This window comes from Takifugu rubripes, chromosome 18, assembly GCF_901000725.2.
Source record: "Takifugu rubripes chromosome 18, fTakRub1.2, whole genome shotgun sequence".
NCBI classification, from domain to species: Eukaryota; Metazoa; Chordata; class Actinopteri; order Tetraodontiformes; family Tetraodontidae; genus Takifugu; species Takifugu rubripes.
Window position 1 is genome coordinate 7,227,813 of NC_042302.1, and position 23,854 is coordinate 7,251,666.

General features: G+C 46.0%; 6 protein-coding genes across 7 annotated transcripts; 3 read left to right on the forward strand and 3 right to left on the reverse strand.

Moving 5' to 3' along the window:
* Positions 1 to 2,671: 2,671 nt before the first annotated feature.
* On the reverse strand, positions 2,672 to 9,133 carry pnpla8 (patatin-like phospholipase domain containing 8). The gene is made up of 10 exons (XM_003972914.3): positions 9,009 to 9,133; positions 6,316 to 7,282; positions 6,101 to 6,250; positions 5,865 to 6,016; positions 5,690 to 5,784; positions 5,437 to 5,608; positions 5,291 to 5,348; positions 5,019 to 5,213; positions 3,527 to 3,722; positions 2,672 to 3,448 (listed from the first exon to the last, which is right to left on the reverse strand). The coding sequence occupies exons 2-10, from the start codon at positions 7,180 to 7,182 to the stop codon at positions 3,174 to 3,176; spliced, it is 2,160 nt and encodes a 719-aa protein (XP_003972963.2). The 5' UTR covers positions 7,183 to 7,282; positions 9,009 to 9,133; the 3' UTR covers positions 2,672 to 3,173.
* Positions 7,560 to 8,626, forward strand: akap14 (A-kinase anchoring protein 14). Its single transcript, XM_029825467.1, has 2 exons — positions 7,560 to 7,608; positions 7,894 to 8,626. Exon 2 carries the CDS (start codon positions 8,016 to 8,018, stop codon positions 8,517 to 8,519), a length of 504 nt encoding a protein of 167 aa, XP_029681327.1. The 5' UTR covers positions 7,560 to 7,608; positions 7,894 to 8,015; the 3' UTR covers positions 8,520 to 8,626.
* A 766-nt stretch (positions 9,134 to 9,899) lies between the features above and the next one.
* On the reverse strand, positions 9,900 to 12,027 carry LOC101072947 (THAP domain-containing protein 5-like). Its single transcript, XM_011613433.2, has 3 exons — positions 11,600 to 12,027; positions 11,303 to 11,486; positions 9,900 to 11,147 (listed from the first exon to the last, which is right to left on the reverse strand). Exons 1-3 carry the CDS (start codon positions 11,683 to 11,685, stop codon positions 10,518 to 10,520), a joined length of 900 nt encoding a protein of 299 aa, XP_011611735.1. The 5' UTR covers positions 11,686 to 12,027; the 3' UTR covers positions 9,900 to 10,517.
* A 103-nt stretch (positions 12,028 to 12,130) lies between these two features.
* On the forward strand, positions 12,131 to 14,302 carry LOC101070770 (dnaJ homolog subfamily B member 9). The gene is made up of 3 exons (XM_003972823.3): positions 12,131 to 12,225; positions 12,486 to 12,725; positions 12,952 to 14,302. Exons 2-3 carry the CDS (start codon positions 12,509 to 12,511, stop codon positions 13,410 to 13,412), a joined length of 678 nt encoding a protein of 225 aa, XP_003972872.1. The 5' UTR covers positions 12,131 to 12,225; positions 12,486 to 12,508; the 3' UTR covers positions 13,413 to 14,302.
* Positions 14,303 to 15,632: 1,330 nt separating this feature from the next.
* Positions 15,633 to 17,837, forward strand: LOC101070541 (aldo-keto reductase family 1 member B1-like). 2 transcript variants are annotated; one of them, XM_029825466.1, is made up of 10 exons: positions 15,633 to 15,766; positions 16,033 to 16,200; positions 16,287 to 16,403; positions 16,482 to 16,559; positions 16,704 to 16,826; positions 16,896 to 17,002; positions 17,078 to 17,174; positions 17,342 to 17,425; positions 17,526 to 17,608; positions 17,705 to 17,837. In XM_029825466.1, exons 1-10 carry the CDS (start codon positions 15,701 to 15,703, stop codon positions 17,745 to 17,747), a joined length of 966 nt encoding a protein of 321 aa, XP_029681326.1. In that variant the 5' UTR covers positions 15,633 to 15,700; the 3' UTR covers positions 17,748 to 17,837. The 2 variants fall into 2 exon arrangements, with proteins under 2 accessions (XP_029681326.1, XP_003972871.1); XM_003972822.3 differs by having other exon boundaries at positions 17,078 to 17,159.
* Positions 17,838 to 17,872: 35 nt separating this feature from the next.
* LOC101070998 (aldo-keto reductase family 1 member B1-like) lies at positions 17,873 to 22,275 on the reverse strand. Its single transcript, XM_003972824.3, has 10 exons — positions 22,069 to 22,275; positions 21,031 to 21,198; positions 20,590 to 20,706; positions 20,431 to 20,508; positions 20,204 to 20,326; positions 19,630 to 19,736; positions 19,276 to 19,357; positions 19,033 to 19,116; positions 18,860 to 18,942; positions 17,873 to 18,163 (listed from the first exon to the last, which is right to left on the reverse strand). Exons 1-10 carry the CDS (start codon positions 22,132 to 22,134, stop codon positions 18,121 to 18,123), a joined length of 951 nt encoding a protein of 316 aa, XP_003972873.2. The 5' UTR covers positions 22,135 to 22,275; the 3' UTR covers positions 17,873 to 18,120.
* Between the last annotated feature and the right edge of the window lie 1,579 nt (positions 22,276 to 23,854).

The following is a 23,854-nucleotide window of genomic DNA, read 5'->3' on the forward strand; positions in this document are numbered from 1 at the left end:
TTATAGTTGAACCTCACGGTCTCTTCACCGAGGGAAAATAAATCTAGCTCAGCATTTCGGATGATAGTTCTAAGAACAATAAGTGTTGTGGAGCTAGATTCAAATATGAAGAAAGGATTTCGTGTGTCTTAATATGGAAGTATGCTGTTGCCCATGTAAGACTGCTCGTTTTAAAGCACAAAACGTGGTAGTTGCTTAAAATAGACTTTGATTTTCGGGATTTAGCGATGGACAGTGGAAGGGAAAATGCAGCAGAGTGAGCGGTCTGCGTTTTTCACACCTATCTGTGAATTGCCGCCAATCCCGGGCAGAAAAGAAAATTGCAGCGACCCCGTTTTAATGAGGCATCTGAGAGACCTGCAAAAAGACAGGTGTGAAATCAGCCACGCAGGGTACGTGCAGCAATTAACCCACTTTGCATTTTAAAGTAATCCTTTTATTTATATATATATATATATATATATACACATATATCTGTGCTGTGTAATTTCTTAACTCTCAAAAATAAGAATCCCGTCTCTTAACAATCGTCATGACACCATTGGAAATATAGTTTATTTTCCCTTCACAGGCAGTAGCTCAAACTGATGTAGATTGAAGAAGGATTTAGCACAGTGTGATACGTGGGAACGCATGAAGATGAGCAGCATTAAAGATGATCATACAGATTGACCAGATTTTTGCAGCAAAAGCTCTCTCGTTTTTGTCATCACCAGTAAATTATGCTGGAAAACCTCAGTGGGTTTTTGGCAGCTGGGGGTGAAGTCCATGTCAGACGAGGTTGGTCTGCCGTCATGGCAGAACAGGTGTCCTGTGGTGTCAAATGCGCCGCTGCACAATGCATTAACATTAATGATCCAACCACCACCGTCGCATTTGGGGCTGCAGGACTCAAAACACCAGCTGCTGGAGAGAATACTCCCCCCCCCACATCCATACACACACACCTAATTGCAACATGGGACAAGCATGTCTGAGATCCCGCTGGCTCGTACACATCATCGGCTCTGCAGGGCAGTTTCCTCGCATGATAATTGCATGCAACACTCACCCAGGCCGGGGGGCCTAAACGTGTGCACGCATCTGCTGCGCAAATCTGCCGCCACTATAGGTGAGAAGACCCCGGGGCCACGGCTGACCTCAGAAACTGTTTGATTCGGCTGCCCTCACAAAGCCATCAACAACCCTCTCTGTTGACAACGGCTGCATTTGGTAGGCGTTCCTCAGCAAAAAAAGAGAGAAAAGCTTTCAACACACGCAAATGTTGACCCAGGAGACTGGATTTACACACTGCAGCCTTGTTTGATATTCACGCGCGGCTGCTGGATAAATAGGATGTGTGTGCGCAGGTGTGTCCGTGCTACAACCGTGCAGCAGAGGTTTGTGTAAACCGCTCTGGCAGCAACGCGACGCAACAAGTTGTGGCGTGCACCAGGGCGCCGTGCGAAAGCCTCCTCTAGGGTCAAGGTCATCAACATTCACACGCATCACCTAACTTTCCTCCAGAGACCATGTGTACTTTAAAACCAGTTTAAAGGCCAGGACGTACAAGAGAATATCATCTTTGTTGGGAACACCAGCGTCCTTCAGGATCAGCTTGACGTGACCCCACAGACGCCTCCGAGTTGGTTCTCCTCCGCCGCAATTCAGCCATTGAGCTGTGGAAAAGGTCGCCGACGACCCCGTGCAAACATCTTTGGAGATGAAGCACTGCTGTTTGCAGAAGTTGATACTTTCCTGGCAGAGATTAGGCAAATACAGACGTGTTGGCTCACTGACGGGAGACAAAACCTGAAGTTTCTATTCTGGTGCTTTCTGTCAAGAACCCACTTTCGGCCGCAAAATAAAGGAGGAGGGTTGCGTAAGCAGTTTCTGCAGGGATCCAGTGCAATTTTAGGCACAACGTGGGCACACATACATTGAGAAGACTGTAATATGACAGTTGCTAGGGAACAACATAAGACCAGACAATCCAGCTCGATATAAGGGGGAGGCAAGGAGACAGACTGCTGCTGCTAGGAGCAAGATGGCAGCAACTGCAAGTTTTCTCCACACCACCCATGGAAACACTTCCTGGCAGACTTCCACTTTACCTCGGCACTCTTGTCCTCTCAAGGATACTTATTTACTTTGAACCAGTCTGAACATCTCTGCAGCACACTCATTTGAGGTTAACGTCATTTGTCACAGGGCTGAAGAGTGAGCACATCTCTCTTTAATATCTTAACCTATTCAAGAAACTGGTTTCATTTCTCCAGATTTCCCCTGTCAAAGATATTTTCATCACCCTCCAGGACGCCTGCGAGCTTGAGTCACGGCAGCACCTGGAGCTTGCACTGATGCCCACATGTCGAGCAGCACTTGACATGTTTTTCTATACGTGTGTGACATCTGTCATTGTTGTGGAGCTCCGAAGCTGCGCCTCCTCCTGCCATATTGTTCCTGTTGTTTGGGGTGACAGCGGAGTGACTGGGAGGAATGATGCCAGGGAATGTCGAGAGACCTTTAAACAGGTCCGGGAACAATGACAGTCGGGCACAGGCGGAAAAGCAATTCATCATAGGCTGATGTGTGCCATTCCTCTGTTTACTGATGATGATGGTGATGATGATGATTATGATGATCCATATTGTTCTGAGCACTGTTCCACAGAATTATGTCAGAAAAGATCAGGCTTTTAAAAGACATTTTATTTTCTTAACAGCAGAGGAACGAGGAACATTAGGAGTGACGCTATTATAAGGGCGTTAATTTAATTTTCAAATCCTATCAGGAGCGTCTGCTGTCCTGGATTTAAAAAGGTTGTTTTACAAAGTGGTAATTGTTGGGTGCACTGCAAGAATTAAGTGTTCTTTTTAGTAAATTACAGCTCTCATTAATAGTGCCTTCGTATTGTCTCTGTGCTTTCAGTCTACACTTCAGATCATACTTTGGGTTTCTGACCATAGGCCGTCCTCCCTGATTAAATCAGCCTTATCTTCCATCATATACTTATTCTAAATTACCTTTAATCAATATTTCTCCAGAAAGGGAGAAAAAAATAGTGTTATTTCCTCTCCAACCTCCTCCTTTCCTTTAAAAATGTGTCCATTTTGGGTCCTTTCAACATGAATCCACCATCTTTGTCATCTTACCTTAAAAACTCCCCCTCCCCCGTTTCTAGGGTATAAGGGCTACAGTTTGGAGATGAGGGGTAACCCTTTGTACATGTCGGCCTTCAGCTTGGCCCACTCTGCCACCCTCTGGACTTTGCTCTTCTCCCGGCCCAGAACGCTCGCCGCCTTCCTCAGCTTGTACTCGTTGCGCTCCAGGTAGCGCTCGCCCTCGGCCTTCAGGAAGTTCAGCTTCTCGGCTCGGCTCTCGTGCAGCGGTATGTCCTCGCTCATGTAGGGGTTGAAGCGGAAGTATGTGTCAGGGGGCAGGAGGGCGTCCAGCATGGTGTGCACCTCTGGGTTAAGGACGGGAGACGGAGTTTAACGGTGGTCACAGAAGGCTCCTGCAGAACAAACAGCGTTTTCTAACCTACCCTCTGTGTCTGTGGCGCTGCTGATGATGTTGGTGAGTTTAGCCTTGAGGCTCGTGGAGGTCGTGCCGTTCTTGCCCGCCGTCTCGTATCGTCCTGTACCCAGAGACAGCACACACTGCAGCGGCGTGTTGGGCCACAGACACTTGCACTCGTGGATGGCCAGTGCTGTGGGGTTGTTGATAAGAAGCCCCCCATCCTGGAGGACAAGGAATAAAGGAGTGGAAGCTAACATGCTAATGACAATGCTGTGAGGTTTGTGCATCAATATTGCAACATTGGAAGTTTTTCCTTCATTTAATCTGTCAAATTAACACAAATGTGGTGAAAAGAGGGTGGCCGAGAGTTCAGCAGCTTATTTTGCTGTTTTAGTGTCTTTCTTAATGTTGAAAATGCTGTAGAGAAAAAGAAGAGCAGACTTTCATTAAATGAGGACTAACGGCTCTCAGATCCCCCCCATCTAGTTTTTGGATTTCACCCAACTCCTTAAGTAAATCTGGCTTAAATGGATAAAGATGGAGAGTGTGACACACAGGCGATCTGATCATTCCAGCAGAAGCAGGAAAAGGTCATTTCCATGACGATAAAGATGGTGAGAAGAAGAAAAAACAGAGCCCAAACAGCCGAAGCTCAAATAGACAAACACGCATCACCCCCGGCCTCATGATAGAGCCGTTTGCCCTCGGGTGATAATGTGTGAAGCATTGGAACACAGTTTACACTCATGAGACGGAAGGTGAATTACACAGCTGCTCCTGGGCGCTGACCTTTAACCTCTCACCCAGACAGCTCCCTGAACTGACCGACATGTTTTCTGCAGCATCCCTCTGCGAGTAGATGTCCGAGTTATGACTGAGAACGCCCAGAATTATGCAAAATCTTTTCAACACTGAGGCGTTGGCTCCTTTTCCTGAGAAATATCACCGCTGCTGCTGAAAACTAGAGTAGGACTGAGACCGGTGGGTGGAAACGGCAGCTCCAACTGTCGATGAATCACTGCGCAGCCCCAAGAGGAATGTGAAGACACACACCAGATTTAATACATCAGAAGCGTTAACAAAAAAAATCACAGCGCTTTCATCACCAGAGCTCTTGTTTAAACACAGATGTGCTCGAAGAGGGAAAGCAGTTTATTTTAGATGAGAGGAATGGCAGATTGTCATGAGAGAAGGCTGGCCATACCTTCTATGACAGATTCACCAACATTCCAGGAGGAAAGTGAGACAGAAGACTTGTCAGAAGTAGAAACAAGGGCAAATTTTCCTAATTAGGGTGTCAAAATGAATCTAAACTAGGCCTTGAGCGTAATTTCAGTCAATAAGGACCATCTAAAGATATCTGACCTGATAATTAGGCGTCAGAATTTGGCACATTGAAGGCCTTTGGATAATAACATTTAACAGACTCACACTAGATGTTCTTTTAATGGGGGAAAAGTGGCTTCGCCTTCCCACAGTTCTGTTTTTATCTCCTGGTTTTCTCAGCACTGTCATACCTGATGGAGGTCTTTTCCAAGGACAAACTCTTGGAAGTATCCGGGGGCGGCAGACGAGGCCCTGATGGCCTGCCACATTTTATATTTGCAGTCTCCGAGGTAGTGGGATCGCACTCCGGGCGTGAGTCTGTAGTTCCTAAACACGTAGGCCTTCAGGGGTAAACCCCGGTTCACTATGGCGCTCACGGCTGACACCTGGTGGACAAACAGTTACAGCACCCAGGCAGGAGCAGAAAGAAATCCAAAAAATGGCAGAGGGAATGCGGTCCTACTTTTGGGGAGTTCGGATCCCTCGCACTCTCGATCATGTGACCCTCGCCCATCCGTTCCCTTCAACCAGAACAAAAACGGAACCGAGAGTCAAATCAGGCCCCGGTGAAGCAAAGAATTAAAGAATGAAAGAGTTCTGTCAACCAACCTGAGGATGTTCTCCCATATTTCACTGTCATAGAACGCGTGGCTCCATCCCATCTTAACGGTTCCGACAATGACGTTCTGTTTGAAGACGTCCGCGCCGAGCTTCCTGTACATCTGCTCGCACTCTTCCAGCGGGATCTGGAAAATCCCCAGCATGAAGGCCAGAATGGCACCTGGATTAAACAGAGGCAGGTGTGGACATGGCGACACATCTGGGGAGATTACACACCGACGGGAAAAAGATAATAGCATACCGGTGCTCACGCCACAGATGTAGTCAAATAGCTGGTGGATCCTTTTGCCTGTTAAATTCTGAAGCCTGTGCAGAGTCTGAAGGGCCAAAAGCCCCCTGAAAAACATTAACAAGGTGTCAAAGTGGCAGAGGTAAAGATCATTTTCAGGATTGTTGCCTCCGTGGATCATCTCTACCGTGTTCCTCCTCCGTCAATGGCCAGGATCCGAATCCCTCGGCCTTTGACCGGGTCGGTATAACCAACCAGAGCGAGCGCTTCTCTCACTGCGGCCCGAAGAGGAAGATCTCTGGCCTGACGCAAACGCAACAAGCGTGGCAGCACGCGTTCCTGAAAAAGCTCGAGGTTATTTCATCACATTTAAGAAACAACAGAACAAGACTGGTGCATGAAGACAGATGTGACGACGCTAACCTTGATGGCGACGCCTCCCGTCTCAGGGAACTCGAGGAGATGACGGCTGAGCTCCTCCACCCGGCTGGTGAGGAGCTTGACATCGTTGACTCTCTCCAGGCCTTTGACCAGGACTCTGGTCCTGTTGTCTATGCTCACCCTGGCTATTATCTGCATGGGGAAGCCAAGGCAATGAACTTTGTGAAACTCTGAAAGCACTTTTTAAATTCACAAACCTTTTCTCTCTGCAACAGCAGCTTGCGCTTGGCTTTTTCCTCTTCGCTCTCCTGCTTTTCCGCCGTTTTTTCCGACGCTGGCTCTCCCGTGGGAACCGCCGCAGCCTTGTCCCTTTCAGACGCGACACTTTTGGCCTCGCCTCGGAATTTGGGGACCAGGGGAGTGATATAGCTGCCGACAAATGCTTGAACGCTGGGCCGAGGGTAGGAGAGATAATGGGTGAAACCTTTTTTGGTGGCGGGAGGGGGCTCTGGGATGGACTGAGCAGCCACTTCAGACGCCTGGATCTGTGAAGCCTCAGACGGAGGAGAACTGGAATTTTCTGAGAGAGGCGGCGACAGAGCAGAGGTAGACGCTTTGATGCTTTGATCCTTGGTTACTGGGGACAAAACAGGAATAGGCTCTCCACTTGTCTGAGAGACAGTTTGGTCAACAGGCTCAGCAGCTGGATCATCTCGTCTCCTGTGAGGCGTCGTCGGTGCATCGCCCTCCTCCTCCCCCCCGTGTGCACTGGTACCGAAGTAACTGTTGATGTGCTGAGCCAAAGTTCTGGAAGTCTCATCCATGTTGGTGGACAGAGCCACCGGATGGAAAAGCTGCATTGTTTGTTTAGCCACACCTGAAGACCCGTCTGCAACCTGCTGACGTTGCCCATCTGGGTCTTTCCCCTCACCGTCTTCTTTCATGGTGATTTGAGCCGTTGATGCTGCCGAGTTACTGGAGGCTGAAGTCTCTTTTTGGGCTTTTTCCGCATGGTTGCCTGCAACGGTGACACTGGCGGGTTTAAAGCGGGAGAACTTAGAAATGAGGTCTGTGCTGCTCACGGCCTTGGTGACGCTGTCCAGTGTGGTCCTGATCCACGACATGCGTTTGAAGTGTCACACAGATGTCAATCTGCCAAAGGCGTGACGCTGAGAATGGGCAGCATCATGGAAGTTTCATTAGGTCCTGAAGATTCCATGTCTCCTGGAAGGAAGAAAATACAACACAATAGTATTTTAGGGAATAGACATTAACACATCATCCATGCACGTTCATGGACACATGGAGGCAAGAACACACACATAAACACACACACAGGGAGTGTGTGTTGGGGAGAAAGAAAGATGGGGAGAAGATTATGTGAAAGACTACGGTGCACCCAATATCTCAAACAATATTAAGATCAAAGAAGTCTAAATATCAAAGGCTTACAGAAACTTTGATATTCATGTCTCAAAGTCAGCGTTTTATTACTGTCCAACACTTTGTTATGCTGTATTACAGCTACCTGCGATACACTGAAACAAAAGGTAAGATATTTAAACAAGACGTGATTCTCTGTGCATCAGTACGCAGCACAAGGAACAAATAACATGTTCATCAAGATATTTCCTCCTGCGAGTTGTAGGACGTGAATATAACATTAAAACACATTTATCATGTGCAAAAATGCAGGGAGGGATGTTCTGTGCACACGGACGTCTTTTTAAATCTAATGTTCCAACGTTTGACTATATAGGCCAAAATTGAATTTCAAACCATACCAAGTGGTTTTGGCTCACCTTTTTGGGTTTTATTCCTCTCAACATTACAAGAGCTTGCCAAGGGGGCGATGACGTCACCTAGCGACTTGTTGGGCAGCCAATAGCGACACTCCTTATTGAGCGCTTGGCAACGCAGGCGTCGCTAACAACGCCTGCATGTGCGGACAGGTAGGATGGAAGAGGACAGGACATCGTTTAATCTGACAGTGGAGTCGGCGAGGCTGGAGACAGCCCTGAAGGACAGGCGCCGCTATTCGAAGACGGAAGAAGGGGACAAGGACAGGAGGAATTTTGACTGGATCGCGTGCAAAGACTTCACGGTGGAGGGAGGCAAACGACAGCTACGCGAGTACATCAGCACCTGGGATATCCAGCCATGTTGGCTTTATAGTTTAGACTTTCTCTGCTCCACCGAAGAGGAGGAACATTCCATCTTCTGCCACTACCGGGCCCGCTTCAGCACCCCGACCCCGCAGAGGCCGATCCAGGGGACAGTGAGCGTCTACTTCGTCGTGGCCGTGTCGAAAGTCATGCCGGACACTCTGCCTGTGGAGGTGGTCTTCATAATCGAGTCCAACCGCCTTGTCCACACGCCAGGACGGACGACATTCAGAGAGAAGTGGCTGGCGGACGTGATCGAGAGCAAGGCTCTGCTCCGGAGAGAGGTGGACCTTTGAACCGCCATCGAAGCGCCCAGGACCGCGGAAGGATCTGGATCCTTCCCGGAATACTGACTTTATCATCCAGTTTACTCAAGTGATTAGATTAAAGGCTTACACCACAAGCTCTGACTCGTTTGTAACTCAATATCGGAATATGTAGACAGACATTAACAGTTATACACACTACTAGCTAACTGTCACACGGTGCGGAGAGAATACGAATATTATTTATCGTTTATTGGACAGTGAAGGAAAAGGGACAACACGCTTCCCCCTCATTTCCATGTTGGATTCGCAAAATAATAGCTTGTTTAAACCCAGTGTTTTAAATAATACGTGCAGCTACTGGACAGAACAATCCGTTACCTTGACGTTCCAATGCTAATTTGCTAATGCATGTACCAAACAAATAACCGCCAACCATTCGCCGCTCAAAGGAAGGAGAATGGACTGGACGTTACTCTAATACGTCTGAGGGGTACGGGACATGATATTTTTCCTTACCATGGGTAAGAGATGGGTTGCTTCCCAAACAGTCCATTCGTTGAGAGCCAGTCATTTATCAGGAATTGCTTGGGAAAATAAACAGGAAGAGAAGAGGAGGTGACGTCAGCTCACATTGTGTTTGGTGCAGTTCTCCTCTTCTGCCACTTGGTGTCGCCAGATGCGCAAACGTTTGAGACCGCTTCAACACAGCGGTGAGAAAACTGACGGCAAAAAAAAAAAATCACCGTTTCAGCAACAATTATATCACCGTAGTTGTCCTTTTGGGGACTTTGTGATTATATCATCACCTTAAGATGTTGCAAAGAGCAACTATGCAGTGCTGAAGATGAAACAAGAGTCTGTATTCTTTAAAATGGAAATTACGAAAGTCTTGAATGTTGCCTGGGAACAACCCCAACCCTGACTAACCCTTCACCCTAACTCTGTGAATATGGGCTGCTAAATTGGGCACAACTACACCAGGAGGCCGAAGCGACCAAAGTAACAGCCTCCCCCAGCTGGCCATTTCCTATCATTTTAGATATATTTTTTACATAAATCTTAACTTTAACCCCCCCCCCCCCCCCCCCTTTTTTTATTTATTTATTTATTTATTTAAACACTTAATTTTCTAGTAACAACTCACTTCCATAAACAACCGAACCCTCCAAATTCTCAAAAATCTCATCTATTCCTTACAGTATCGTGAGAGGCTCCGAGTATATCATCACTCACCTCACCCTAACCGTCACCATGATAGGGTCATGACAAATGTCAGCTGGTGTAGAGGAACTGCTTTTTCATGGTGGCGTTGAAAATCAAAATTACAGTAAATGATGGCATTATAACTGATGGATCTTACATTAAACACTTAAGAAGCATTAAATCCATTAAGAAAAAAATCAAACACATTGTTGTCATTTATTTTCAACATTTCACATCACATTTCTTCAAACTGAAACACTGAATCGATAAAGTGATTAATATTCAAACTTCGTGCCATCAGACTGGGGTTTGAGAAGTTCTCTGCCACTTTAGGTGTGGCAGCTTTAAACCTGATCATGTCTACAAACTTTAGCTTCAGTCACCATCTTTAAACTGCTTAAGCAAGATGAAGATTCTTGACTTCAGGAGATTTCACACCCAGCGTGCTCCTCTGTAGACGGTGCTGCAGTGCAGAGGGGGAACAGCACCAGGATCCTGGGTGTGCACATCCCCAAAGACCTATCCTGGAGCAACAACATTGCATCACCAGCCAACCCCCTCCCCACCTGTCCTTCCTCTGACCAGCTGCATCACCGTGGGGTACGGCGCCTGCACCGTGTCCCACCGCAAGCAGCTGGGAGGATGATTGGTGCCTCTCTCCTTTCCTGCCTCCCCCCAAAGCCATCCGGATTGCCGGTGACCCCCAGCCATCTTCAGCCTGCTGCTGTTGGGAAGGAGCAAACTAAGACACTTAACTGGAGCTCCAAAACAGAGAAGCAGCTGTAATGTTAGCACAAGCCTCTAGCTTACAATTCCTCCAAATCAGACCAACTTAGATGACATAATGCCTTCTAAAATCTTCTGCTTCTCCTTGCAAACTGCGCTGTCTCTCTTCAAGTGGGATATTTCAGTCTCTAGAGCGTTTATTTTTGCCACAGTGCTCTCCTCCTTGCGATCTAAGTCTAAAATCTTTGCATGCAAACTGAAGATTTTCCTCCAAAGCTGGTGTGTGTCTGTGTCAGGCCTGCTATATGAATGTTCACACACTGAAACGTGCTCTCCGCTGCCATATCCGCTCCCTTCAGTGTCAGTTGGGTCATCCACGACCATTACCACTGAGTTCATGCTTAATGCTTGACTCAGTGCTGCTTCGAGGGCAGATGAGTTCACGTCTGCCTCTTTCTCAGAGAGAGGACGCAATTTGTCCCGGTGCATCCCAGTCACTGCTGAATCAGTGTGTTCTTTGTGAAGAGGCTCATTGCAGGGAGATGCTGTTGGTTTCCTACTGTCATCGGTGACCTCAACAGCAGAATGACACAAGATAGCAGTGTGAGACCGCAGGGGTGGCTCGAATGTCCCGTCCCTACATCCGTCTCTTCTCTCAGAAACAAATTCATCGGGGTCAGTGTTCTTGTCGAAACTCTGCGGCTTGGTTTCAATGGCAGCAATATCCTTAGGATTAAAGACAAACAAAGCATGATTATAGAAGCCCCAAAAGCGACCAATGAATAGCAACATAAGAGATTCAGACGAACGAGTTTCTTGTTTTGATAAGAGTTTCAATGGAATTGGAGAGATTTGCAGAATAAATGCAGACAGATACGTACATCCTCGATGGGGAAAATGTCTGGGATGGCAGTATTCTTCAGGTAGCGGATCCCCCATCGAATATCAAAGCAGTCGTCGGTGAAGTGTTCGCTGCAGAGGTACTGATGCCGACTGGGGGTCCATCCCCACCGCTTCATATTGATCACCCATTGCTGAAGCCTGGTCTTATCATGAAGGGGAAACCTTTCATGAAAGGAAATGGTTGATGACATTGACACCTGACCAAATCTTTGGCGTCTATAAGACGTATCAGACATCACAAAATGTTCAATATCAGAAAATGAACAGGAACATACGGGTAGAAGCTGATTCTCTTGTTTTCTTGTTTAAATGCCGTTCCCCTGCGGTTTCTGCAGACTTTAACAGCACAATACCGTGGCATGTCCAGTGCGAATCCTCAGATCAGCAGGCTTCGCATGTTACTATTTTTTCTATTATTGTTATTAATGACAAAGCGCAGCGTAATTACTGAAAGTTGAGGCACTGTCATTTCCTGGTTCCGGCCTCATGGCGGAAGTAACGCGATCCGGCTCAAGATAGTTATAAAACTAATGCACAAACACGCACAATAAAATGTACACACTGAGATAATTTCAAGCAATTAAAAAAAACTAGGATCCATACATGAACTCCAATCCCAAATACCAGAAAATAAACAGCCGTGTTGCGTTTCCGTTGTTAATACCAAAATCGGAAATCTAACGCGGAAGTAAAAGACCGTCACCATCTTGCTGTATGCCTTTTATGTATTCATTCCACGTGCGCACCCTTTCCACCAATCACAGTGGCCCGAGTCATTGTGTTGGTAAACGGACCAATCACGTTGCGAGTCGTGTTGTTCCGCCTCAGGAATGCGCCTCGTCGACGCAGCTTTCTATCGCATTCGCTTCGCATCAGCTGGAGCTGTTGGCAGCAGATTGAGGTAACCTTAGGCGATGTAATCATTCTTGTTACATAGATGTTTCTTATCGATGGTTTGTCAGCTACTTATTAAGGGACACAACTCCACAACTGGTCTTTTAAACAGAGAAGAGCTAATCTTTGTTCGTTGATTTCTGTAAGCTAACGCCTATCGGCAACCAGAGCTAGCTAAAACATCGGCAGTGGCTAACGACTGTATTTATACGCGGAAAGTGTTCTGCGGTGCATCAGGCGTGGTTGTCAAACTACTTCTCTTCACAGCCTTAAGGTGCCAAAGCAGCAGTATGGCCACGGTTCAGTCGGTGTTGCTGTTGGCGGTTCATGTGCTGCTGATCTCGGAGTTCATCCTGGCGAAGAGGGACTATTATGAGATTCTGGGGGTGCCCAAAGATGCCACCGAGCGCCAGATCAAGAAAGCCTTCCATAAGCTGGCCCTGAAGTACCATCCTGACAGAAACAAGGGCCCAGATGCCGAAGCCAAGTTTAGAGAAATAGCAGAAGGTATGCGACTTTGAGCCGTCTCATAATAATCACGACTATTTGCAAGTCATTGGCAAGTGATGGAAACTTGCCTGTAGCAGTCGAAAGGTCAAAAGACTTTTTTTAAAGTCTGTCATTACTTCTTCTCCTGTGGGATGTTAAATATTTATCTTATACAATGTGTTACCTAAAAGGGGGAAAAATGAATATATTAAATTAAATAAATTAAAAATATGTCTTCTTCCAGCCTATGAGACGTTATCGGATGACAAGAGGCGACAGGAGTATGACCAGTTTGGCCACGGCCCATCGCCAGGGGACGGTCACCGAGGAGGAGGTGGTGCTGACGGAGGCAACTATAACTTCAGACAGCACTTCCAATCCTTTAACTTTGATGACATTTTCAAAGACTTCAGCCACCAGCACCACCAACACCACTTTCACTCCCAGAATCAAGCCAACCACAAGAGACACTTTGACAGCCACTTCCAGGCCCACCAGGAGGCCATGAACAGGCACAGGAGACAGGTCCATCGGGAGGGCTTCGGTGGTGGACTCTTTGACAACATGTTCGAGGACCTGGAAAAGATGTTCTCTTTCAACACGCACAGATCCGAGAGCAGGTTCCAGGGCTCGGCGAAGCAGCACTGCAGGACAGTGACTCAGCGCAGAGGCAACATGGTGACCACCTTCACCGACTGCTCCTGAGAACGACACAAAGCCATCCGGGACGCTGCTGCATTTTCAGTTGTGCGAATGTGGGATTTGAAGCTAATTTATCCCCTGGTGGAATGGAGAATGTCATTGTTTTGCTTTCCTGTATGTGAATTCCTCTGAAAACGAGCATCCACGCTGGCTTGAATGAGCTGCCTCCAAGCAATAACTCATGACAAGGCATAAATGTCATCAGGATTCATCATTTTAGCTTTTTAGGTTCATTACTTTGTCGTTGCCTGTGGATTTACCACGGGCCAATGTATAACACTCAGGTATGGTCCGAGGTCAAAAGATAATTTAAATTGGAAAAAAAAAAAACATACTCATTTTTGAGAGTAATGAGGAACCAGGATTCAATTTGGTCGGAGGTTATTTGGGGATTTTTTGCCAATAACTTCTTCAGAACATCAGTTTTTCTAATCAGGAAAACCAGACTTTGCTTATCTGAACTGTATTTGGCACTTTTTGTCTCATGGCTTATTAGTGATTATCTTAAGCTACAGAATAATAAGAACCCAGATCAGACCTAGATATGCTGATTTGCTCCCATTACCAACTGTTATCTTGTTTTTAGTTTGAGTTTTTTTTTTTTCAGTGTTAGAAAGACAAATGCTGGTAAACGTCGCCACAAGCAAACAGGGTGTGTATCCAGTCTCGGCTGTTTCGTAAGCAGGTGTTTTCATGGTGTGGAATCCCTTCTTGAGTGGATCATAATGTGCAATATTTAGCGACATTGCTCTTCTGGACCCCTGTCCTTTATTGACATGGAGATGTTCATGTCATTGTCTAATGTCTGCACTTTCTGTGTGTGTGTGAGCTGACTTGCCTGAATGTTGACAGGTTTCAGAATATAAGTAAAAATAAAGAGTTACATGATAATATCTTATGTTGTTACTTAATTAAAATTATGATTCCATTCTGGACAAATGCGGTTGTTCCCGGAAATGTCCACTAGGGGGAGTACCCGATAAATTGAAAATGGTACCTTAAAACCTTATTCTTAATTGTTTATAAGATATTAATTTTCAATACTAATATTGCAAACAAAACAGATAAAAGGGAATTAAAATATTAAGTTACAGTTATGATTTATGGGGTCTGAGATTATTAAAGTTACAAAGCTGCTCTTCTTGAGGCAATTGAACATACAGTATATCCATCATTAGAAAATATTATTTAGCATCTGATCGTTTCCTGTTTGTAAAAGCTTGTTCTAGTTTAAGATGTGAGCGATGCATGAGAGAGCGATAGCTTATTTTAGGCTGAAACTCGTGACGAGTCTAATCGATGAATTAAAGAGGCCTTTCACAGATTAAAAATCATATTCCAACCACCCCGAGGGGAAAAGGGAGGGATGGTGAAGCCAAGTTTGGGGGGAGAATATCTTGATGCTGGGATAAATTCACAAGGAAGTGACGGTCCATGTATTATAAAGTTAATTATAAGTCATCGTAAATTGCTGCGTCACACATGTAAATATATTTCCTTTATTATGAGGCTTCTAAACCATCAGCTGAGTTCAGCAGCACAGGTCTTCTTGAATTTTATTGGTTTTATAATCTTTGGAGAATGATTTATTATTTTATTGGGATTACTTAATTAGAATCCTTTTTAGAGGCAGTTTGGTGTATAGCCACTAGATGGCAGGCTTTGTGAAAGGCAACTTAAATAAAGTATGAAAAATGAATCAGTTTACAGTGAAACATTAAGGATTTTTTTAGTAAAGCTTTTGTAGAATCACGTGAAAATCATCTTCTCGTTCATTACAAATTAACATTAGTTTTATAAACCAATAATGTTTATCAACTGGTTGAATAAATGGGGAGATGGAAACCACGTTTTGTGATATTTGGGCTTAATTGAATGACACGGCTGACAGCGTCAACAGTAAAAGGATTTGTTATAAATGGGTTTGTTCAGTGGAAAGAGATGAAGGGACAGAGCCAGATGGAGCTCTTGCTGATTGTTGCGTAACCACACTTCAAAATCAAACGCGAGGGTCCAGACAATCGCGCCCGTTGATCACTTCCAACCACTAAATATCAATTAGAAAAACCTCAGAGTGAGACGTTTAGACTCTTTCAGATGAAGTTTGTGGGGAACGAAAGCAATTCTTTTTCCGTCTCGGTAGATTTTGCGGCCTCCCCCCTCGTGATTTCCTCCAGGCTCCCCCCGAAAAAGGCGTGGCTTCTTCTATTTTACACAAAGCATCCACACAAATACGGAGAGCCTCCCTGCGGACCGGCGACGGCTGCTTCAGCTGCAGCGGACGAGCAGACATGATTCCCTCAGTCACCCTCAACACCGGAGCGCTGATGCCAGTCCTGGGACTGGGAACCTGGAAGGTCAGACTCACCTTTTCACACTCTCAAACTTCACTCAGTGATGGGCAAATGTGATACGTGCTTGAATGATCCAGCAGACCTGCACCTGCTACTATAGTTTCCTGCAGTGGTTTTTGCCACTGTTACCACGGTTACCATTACCCACAATAATCTAGCTGTAATGGACCACTGGGGAAGACGTTTGGGGACTAGATTGTGGGGAAAAAGTGGCAAATTTATCGCATGAATAATGAAAACAAAAGCATGTGTGGACTTCACGCATGCAGTCGGGGAAAGGCGTCACCACTGAGGCCGTGAAGGTGGCCATCGGTGCCGGCTACAGGCACATCGACACCGCCTACGTGTACGAGAACGAAACAGAAGTCGGGGCTGGGGTCCAGGCCATGATTGACCAAGGAGTGGTGAAGAGGGAGGAGCTCTTCATCGTCAGTAAGGTCAGAAAAGTTGAAGAATCAGAATGGAATCGCTCCATAATGAAACAATATGTGGACACCAGGGACTTCCTGTTTTGTTTTTCTAGTTATGGTGCACGTTCCACACTCCCTCGCTAGTGCGAGGAGCCTGTGAGAAGACGCTCAGCAGTCTAAATCTGGATTATGTGGACCTGTACCTCATGCATTTCCCTATGGGGGCCAAGGTTTGAGCGCGACTTTAGATTTAACATCATTGACAGATGTTATTTCCAACAGTTTTCAGAGATTTTTCTCCACTGCAGCCGGGGGAAGATCCTTTTCCTCTCGATGAGCACAACCAGCTGATTTGTGATGGGACCAGCTTCTTGGATACCTGGGAGGTAAAGTGGACGATGAATAGAGTCTGAAGGCAGGTGGACTAATGTGTCGCCGTTGCCGTAGGAACAAAGGACGCTTTCCTAATTTGTTTAGGAAAGACCACTGTGAGAGACACGGTCCCAACACCAGTCTACCATGTCTCTCAGGCTATGGAGGAGCTGGTGGATGATGGGCTGGCCAAGGCCATCGGCATCTCCAACTTCAACAAAGACCAGATCGAGGCCGTCCTCAACAAGCCGGGTCTCAAACACAAGCCTGCCACCAACCAGGTACATGAAAAGCAAATGAACCCACCCAAGGGGGGACACTGAAGCCAAAGCTCCTCAACGTTCCTCCAGATCGAGTGCCACCCGCACCTGAACCAGGAGAAGCTGATCCACTTCTGCCGCTCCAGAGGCATCTCGGTGACGGCTTTCGCCTGCCTGGGCTCCGCCGACAGAAGCTGGTGAGAACATTTGGGCTGAACCTGTGGAGCTCCGCTGCATCTCGGCGCTAAATTCACCTTTCTCTGTTGGCGAAGGGCTTCAGCCGACGAGCCGTCTTTCCTGGACGACCCCCAGATCAACGCAATCGCTCGAAAGAACCAGATGACTCCGGCCCAGGTAACCATTTATCAGGTAGTTCCAGTTTAAATGAGGAATACTGGAGCCAATTAAAAACAAATGACATCACGCTACAGAAGACACCAAATAGTTGCGTGATTACTGATAACACATCCATGCTGATGCATTGTGGGTAAAAAAAAGAAGTGCTACAAAGCTCATCCATCAGGTTCACCCATCAGGTTCTCATCAAATTCCAAATTCAGAGGAATATAACTGCTGTTGTCAAGTCAGTGTCGCCCCATCGGATCAAGGAAAACATCAAGGTGATCTCTGCTCATTTCAGAATTTTATATTCCGTCTCCATGACAACGTTAACGTGTGTGTACCTGTGCGTTTTCCCCATTGGACGCTCTTCTCTGTCAGGCGTTTGACTACGAGCTGAGCGACGACGACATGAAGACGCTGATGAGCTTCAACAGCAACTGGAGAGGATACACATTGCCATGGCGAGTCGACAAAATAAGCACATTTTATATCTTAAGGGTCATCGAGCAAACTCTCATCATCTGCTCATTTCTGCTCGGCTTCTTTTCCCTCCCCAGGGCTTCACAGCACAAAGATTTTCCCTTCAACACGGAATACTGACGATGGACTGGAGCCACAATACCTTCAACAAAAAACACCCTTTAGGTAACGAAACGGGTGGCTCAAGTGCAAATGGACATCTATTTAGGTTAGGGGGCGCTAGAGAGAGGCAAAGAAAAGCCGGGTTGTGTTTTCTGCTCTCCCACACACCTTTATTTAAGTGCTCGACAACAAAAAGCTCACATAGGAAGTGAATTAGTGCACATGTAAAGCTTTATGTAACAGGTTATTTTTTAGCTAAACCTACCTCCTGCCAGAAGCAACGCTGCTCAGAAATAAACTGGCTTACAATGGAGAGCCTAAGCTGACCCCTAACTAAAGGGTTTGGAGTGCGTCTGGTTAGCAGCGGAGTCACGTTTCAGCCGGTCCCGGCTCAGTACTCAGCCTTGAATGGGAAGTCTTTATGATCGACAGCCCTGGGGGGAGAAAGTTGATGAAAAAGATGTGAATAATTCTGAAAAATCAAGTTTTTGAGGGCAAAATAAAGGCTGCACACTATAAATACAACTGTGGAGATGACAAAAGCCAGCAGGGGGCAGCAAAATAACACAATTAATAGTAAAGAATGCAGAGTTAAAAAGGAGCTCACAGACTTCATCTTTACACACCCTGAATTCAGACATTTAGGAGCCCAATTTAAATAATAAATCTCCAAGAATTTAGTTTAAAGTGAGAAAAACAGCATAAGAGCCTCCTGGGGACCATTTCACCGTGAGTTCTGATTTGCAGTTCAAGTGTTGCGTAACTTTCTGGACTCTTTCTTAATGCAGCTTTATTTCTGACTGGTTACAAAAACAAAAATGTCCTTTGGTGTAACAGAGACTAGCCTGTTTGCACTGTCCTTGTTTCCTGACGTATTTTGTACCTATTTCAGAGACTATTGAAGCATCATAACTGTCGCTTTTTTCAGAACACGGATATTTAGCAAAACAGTCATTTCTTCTGTCCATTCTGCCCAAGAATGGCTTTGTCGTAATCTGTATTGAATAAATGCAAATCAACTGAACAGGAGTGTTCCTCTATAATTTATCCAGCAGCTGTGGGGGGGGGGGGCTTTACTGCCACCTACTGGACAGTTTAGCTGAGGGTGAGTGGACAAAAGGAACTCATACCAGTGCATGGGACAGGCCCTCCAGTTCCTGTTGAACGCCAGTATGGTCTTCATTTCTTCGTCAGTGAGTTCAAAGTCAAACACCTGCAGAAACAGTAGCAGTCACCATCGTGGAGGAAACAACCAGACGGAGGGTCAAGCAGATCTGAAGCCATTCCCAGGAAGTGGAACTACCTGGAAATTCTCCTGGATGCGCAGAGGAGTGACTGACTTGGGGATGGCGATCACGTTCCTCTGGATGTGGAAGCGGATCAGGACCTGGTGCACAATTAACATGGAAATTAAATAAAGCGACTGACATAAAAATGGGTCCAACAGCAAGGAATCGCATCAATGCTGCCATTGAACAAAGACTTTACAGGGAGAAAAAGAAGCATGATTTGGTAATAGCTGCTACAGTCTGGGTGGGGGTGACACCTGAGCCGCCGTCTTCTTGTGTTTCTCAGCGATGCTTTTGATCGCTGCGTTCTCCAGCAGTGGGGGGTCGTCAGGTGAAGCCCTGCATTAAAAAATATATCTATAGGGTTTAATGTTATTCATCCATTGCATTTTGGAAAGCAGAACAAGGCAGGATAGCACCTTTGCACAAAAATGACCCATTTTATGGAGTGACATGACAAAATGCCACACTCCCAAAGAGGAACGAGAGTCACGAGTGGCCTCTCATCTCGAGCGTGTGACAAGACATCAAAAAGAGGAAAAAATGCAACTCTTGCATGAATCAAAAACAGCACATTTAGCATCTGCGTGGCAATCGTGTCCTTAACTGACCACTGTCTGTCAGGGGAGCCCAGGGGGCTGTAGGCCGTCACGCTGATGCCCTGAGACTGGCAGTAGTTGATCAGCTTCTCCTGGGTCAGGTAAGGGTGGCATTCAATCTGGGAGGATGCACAGAGAGAGAGAGATGGACACCAAGCCTGCTTTGTTTAGCTAGCATGACTATTGGCTCAAATACAAAAGATTCTGCCTTTTCTGGGGGTGTGCGGTGGCAGAAAACAGGGAAAATGGCGCTGTAATCAAATTGGAGAGGCCAGACAGGGGAAAATGGCTCTGAGAGAATATAAGGTCACCACAGCTAAGTGGTTTGGCCTAAGGCAGAACTGCTGCAGCATAACAGGAGATAAACAAGTTTCTCTGCTTTAATAAGGTGAGCTTGATGGTGCCATGAGGCCCTCTTGGCATTTAGAAACATGTGATCCTGGAGAATGGAGTCAAAAAGAACAAATACTTTAAAGATGCCGAGATTTACAGGATTGTGATTATATTCACGTTTCCCCTGTAATGATTTGGTGGACAGTGGTGATCAATCCCCCCCCAGGCTTTAGGAAGTGACGGCTTTTCATACCTGCAGGTTGGCAGGCTTGTATTTGAGGCCCGGCTTATTGAGGATGGCTTCAATCTGCTGCCTGTTGAAGTTGGAGATCCCGATAGCTTTGACCAAACCGGCATCGACAAGCTCCTCCATTGCCTGACAAAACAGGAAAGAAAACATCAAGATGCCTCATTGGAATCTACAGCCAGGATTCACTCACTCTTCCCATTTTGTGCAACGGCCATTTGGCTTTCACTCACCTCCCACGTGTCCACAAAGTCAGTGTCATCACCGATCAGCTTTCCATCGGCGTCCAGAGGAAACTCATCTGAACCTGGCTAACATTGAATCAAAGGTGTTACATTGGCGTCGTGTTAGGATGCTGGCAATTTTATAGAAAGAAGCATTTTCAGTGTTACCTTCAAGCCCATGGGCCAGTGGGTGAGATAGAGGTCCAGGTAGTCCAGTTTAAGATCACAGAGAGTCTTCTCACAGCTCTCCTTGACCATGGACTTTTTGTGGAAAGTGGACCACAGCTACAAAATGAAGCAAAGAAGACGTCAACGTCTCGATTCATGAATCAAGGATTGCATTTATTCAATTCAATTCAATTCAATCTTTATTTATATGGCACTTTTCATACACTGGGTAGCACAAAGTGCCTCACAGAGGATAAAAACAACAAAGAGAAACAGGAGAATCAAGAAAAAGGACACACACACATGACATGCATACACAAACTCCAACACACACACCCACACACACAAACAAGCTGAGACATGGCTGGGCACCGAGACCTGAGGCGAAGGAGACGCCACCTTATGAATGAAACGTGACAATGTTTCACCCTCTCGCCGCACCTTACTGACGATGAAAAGATCCTCCCTTTTCACCACGCCATCCGTGATCATGGCTTGAACACCTTCTCCCACCTCTGCCTCATTCTGGTAGATAAACGCTCCGTCGATGTGCCGGTAACCGGCTGAAATGGCCGCTTTCACTGCTTCTGTCACTTTGCCTGGGGGAGACTGAGCAGATGTTTCGATGATTCGATTCCCAAAAGGTCAACAATTAAATTAAAACAAAACAGAAGACAAGATGCAGTAACTCATTTATCCAGACCTCCAGCTTTCACTTATTTCTATACGATTTATGCAGAAATACATATATATATATATATATATATATATATATATATACACACACACACACACACATATATATACTTCTATAAAATGGGCTGCAATCACGAGAGGATTAACTGTTTTAGAATTTCTCCACTCAGTGGTGAGGCTCTCTATTTCAGATTCAGATTCAGGTCCTTTATTGTCCCACACGGGGAAATTTACAGTGCAACAACAGCAGAGCACGCAGAGAAAAATAAGATAAAATCGAATAGAATAGAATTTGGAATATACAAAGAGGATGTATATTTACAATAATCCAGGTAAATGGATACTCGAGGAGGTTTTATGCTTCAACAACCCTTAAATCCTCCACAAACCTGCGTTTCCTCTATTCTGATTGTTCATGGATCATTCTGGCTGACTGAGCTTTGCTGTGCACCCACATAAGGTACATTTGCATGGTGGGGGGGTCCAATCCAAAGTTTCACTGCTGTAAAATCTGGGCGCCTCGATGGCCATCGTGCATTAAAAAGGCTTTTAAAAAGTTACCTAATAACATTCACACGGTGGCAAATTGTGGAATCTAATTGAACAACACGGCCAAGTTTGAGCTCGGTCAGCAAAAACATATGATCCAAAACTGCAGAACTGATTTCACAAATAAACTCTTAAAGTCAATGTCATGGCTGTAAGATAATAACAGACGCCTAGCTATATCTATCGGGTTTAATGTTATAACTATAACTATAACTCGTTAAAAACAAAACGCACCTTCCATGTTCCCAGCCCCACAATAGGCATCTGTGCACCAGTGTTGAGTGTCACGTTCGTCGCCATGTCTCCGAGGGCCGAGAGCGACTGCTGACCGGGGGAGGCTCAGCGCGGTCGGGCGACACCTTCCACAAATACTCGCCGAGTTCGCTGCGCTCTGGCATCGATTAGTCGCGCCTCTAACGGACGGGCGCAGCGGCCGCGTGGCGCTGTCGATCCATTACTCGGCAATCACAATATTTGCCTGGATACAGATTTTTTTCCCCTCTGCATCACCATTTACCCCCCCCCCCCCCCAATATTTCTCTTAATTACCCTCCACATTTTGAACATAATTTTTTTGTTATATCAGTAATAGTTTGCATAGACTGACATGCTTTTCTTTTTGTGTAATAATAATGAAAAAATATGTTCATAACATAAAAATCCTGAAAGTATATAAATATATCCCATCACAATAACAAAAATTACAATAGATTAGATCACAATACTAAAGATTATAATCCAAATGCTGCTCAAACAGTTTAAAAATGCCTTGATTATCGCATTTAATTTAATTTAAAAGACAATTTGGCCTTTTCGCCACTAGAGGGCATTGTTACAGCGCTTTCCAAATATGTTGGAAAGTCTCTCTCACTCACACTCACACACACACACACACACACACACACTAGCCCTCACTCCCAAGACAGCTTAAAGAGGGAACAAATACGGTGTCTCTTTGTCAGCATCAGATAAAACCTCGCAGACCTTTAACTGAGCTCTTCAACACTGAGCAGAAGATGAGAGCGAGAGAGGAGATCAATATAAAAAACACACTCACAAAAGTTATGAGAGCCAGCAGCCACTGTGTAACCCCACAATGGCTCTCACTAAAGTTTGTGTCTCTTCTGATCTTCTCCCAGCTGGACACCCGCTTTCAGGCCCCGTTTGCTCTGATCTGCCTTCAGACAGCCTTTTGCCAGCCTGCAAACTGTCAAAGTAGCCCAGAAATCAAACGCCACGGCATGCTGTCATGATCAAAGATCTGCAGGTAAACCAGACAAAGGCACAGGCACATACAATTGTCATCTAAAGGAGGGGAAGTTTTCATTACGGAGGCTCATATTTGGCTGGTATCTGCAGGCAGACGCCTTTGTGTCGATGAGGATTAAGGAAACAGGAGATGATAAAGTGCACAAAGAGGCAACATAGAGCGCCGAAGTTCCTCTCAAGGAAACTTTTGAACAAAGTGCTGAAGAGGGTGGGCTTGTATTGGACCTGAGAAGGATTCACACGTTCCAGCAGGTGGATGCCGGGGTGACACATGAACACGGGTCCATTTTGTGCTGGCGGCGTCCGTTCTCTCACCGGCTATGAGATCAGACACAACGCCAGACAGACCTGAACTGTCCTGGGGAGATCAAAAAAAGTCTCTCTTGCCGGCCTGGGCCCAGCTCTGTCTTGTTCTCTGCTGCTGCCAGAATGCCCCGGGTCAAATCCTCCACCCGTAATGTCGAGCGTCAGCTCCTGCCGCGTTCACTTGTCCGCTCGCATTCTGCACATTCCGTCTGCTGGACAACAAAGATCAGGGAGCGAAATCCCGACGTCATGAGTGAATTATGGGCATTTGTCAAATTCATTACGCGCTCTGATAGATCGGAGACGACAGTGGATGATCTCAGGCCGCCTTCTGCTGGAACATGATTCAGAATTTACAACAATCTCATTAGAGTCAGGACTCAGCACACCAAACGTGCAACATATGGACAGAGAAAGGTTTCACAGACCACAGAATTGACTAATC

Coding starts and splice junctions, on each gene's coding strand:
- LOC101070998 (XM_003972824.3), bottom strand. CDS start 22,134: ATGGCGACGAACGTGACACTCAACACTGGTGCACAGATGCCTATTGTG. Junction 20,707..21,030: donor ATCTTTTCATCGTCAGTAAG/GTGCGGCGAGAG, acceptor TTCATTTTGTAG/CTGTGGTCCACTTTCCACAA. Junction 19,358..19,629: donor GGCTCCCCTGACAGACAGTG/GTCAGTTAAGGA, acceptor TTTTTAATGCAG/GGCTTCACCTGACGACCCCC.
- LOC101072947 (XM_011613433.2), bottom strand. CDS start 11,685: ATGCCACGGTATTGTGCTGTTAAAGTCTGCAGAAACCGCAGGGGAACG. Junction 11,487..11,599: donor AAGAGAATCAGCTTCTACCC/GTATGTTCCTGT, acceptor CTTTCATGAAAG/GTTTCCCCTTCATGATAAGA. Junction 11,148..11,302: donor ACATTTTCCCCATCGAGGAT/GTACGTATCTGT, acceptor TTTAATCCTAAG/GATATTGCTGCCATTGAAAC.
- LOC101070541 (XM_029825466.1), top strand. CDS start 15,701: ATGATTCCCTCAGTCACCCTCAACACCGGAGCGCTGATGCCAGTCCTG. Junction 16,404..16,481: donor ATTTCCCTATGGGGGCCAAG/GTTTGAGCGCGA, acceptor TCTCCACTGCAG/CCGGGGGAAGATCCTTTTCC. Junction 17,609..17,704: donor AGAGGATACACATTGCCATG/GCGAGTCGACAA, acceptor TTCCCTCCCCAG/GGCTTCACAGCACAAAGATT.
- LOC101070770 (XM_003972823.3), top strand. CDS start 12,509: ATGGCCACGGTTCAGTCGGTGTTGCTGTTGGCGGTTCATGTGCTGCTG. Junction 12,726..12,951: donor GTTTAGAGAAATAGCAGAAG/GTATGCGACTTT, acceptor GTCTTCTTCCAG/CCTATGAGACGTTATCGGAT.
- pnpla8 (XM_003972914.3), bottom strand. CDS start 7,182: ATGTCGTGGATCAGGACCACACTGGACAGCGTCACCAAGGCCGTGAGC. Junction 6,017..6,100: donor CGGGAGGCGTCGCCATCAAG/GTTAGCGTCGTC, acceptor GAGCTTTTTCAG/GAACGCGTGCTGCCACGCTT. Junction 5,785..5,864: donor ATTGACGGAGGAGGAACACG/GTAGAGATGATC, acceptor AATGTTTTTCAG/GGGGCTTTTGGCCCTTCAGA.
- akap14 (XM_029825467.1), top strand. CDS start 8,016: ATGGAAGAGGACAGGACATCGTTTAATCTGACAGTGGAGTCGGCGAGG.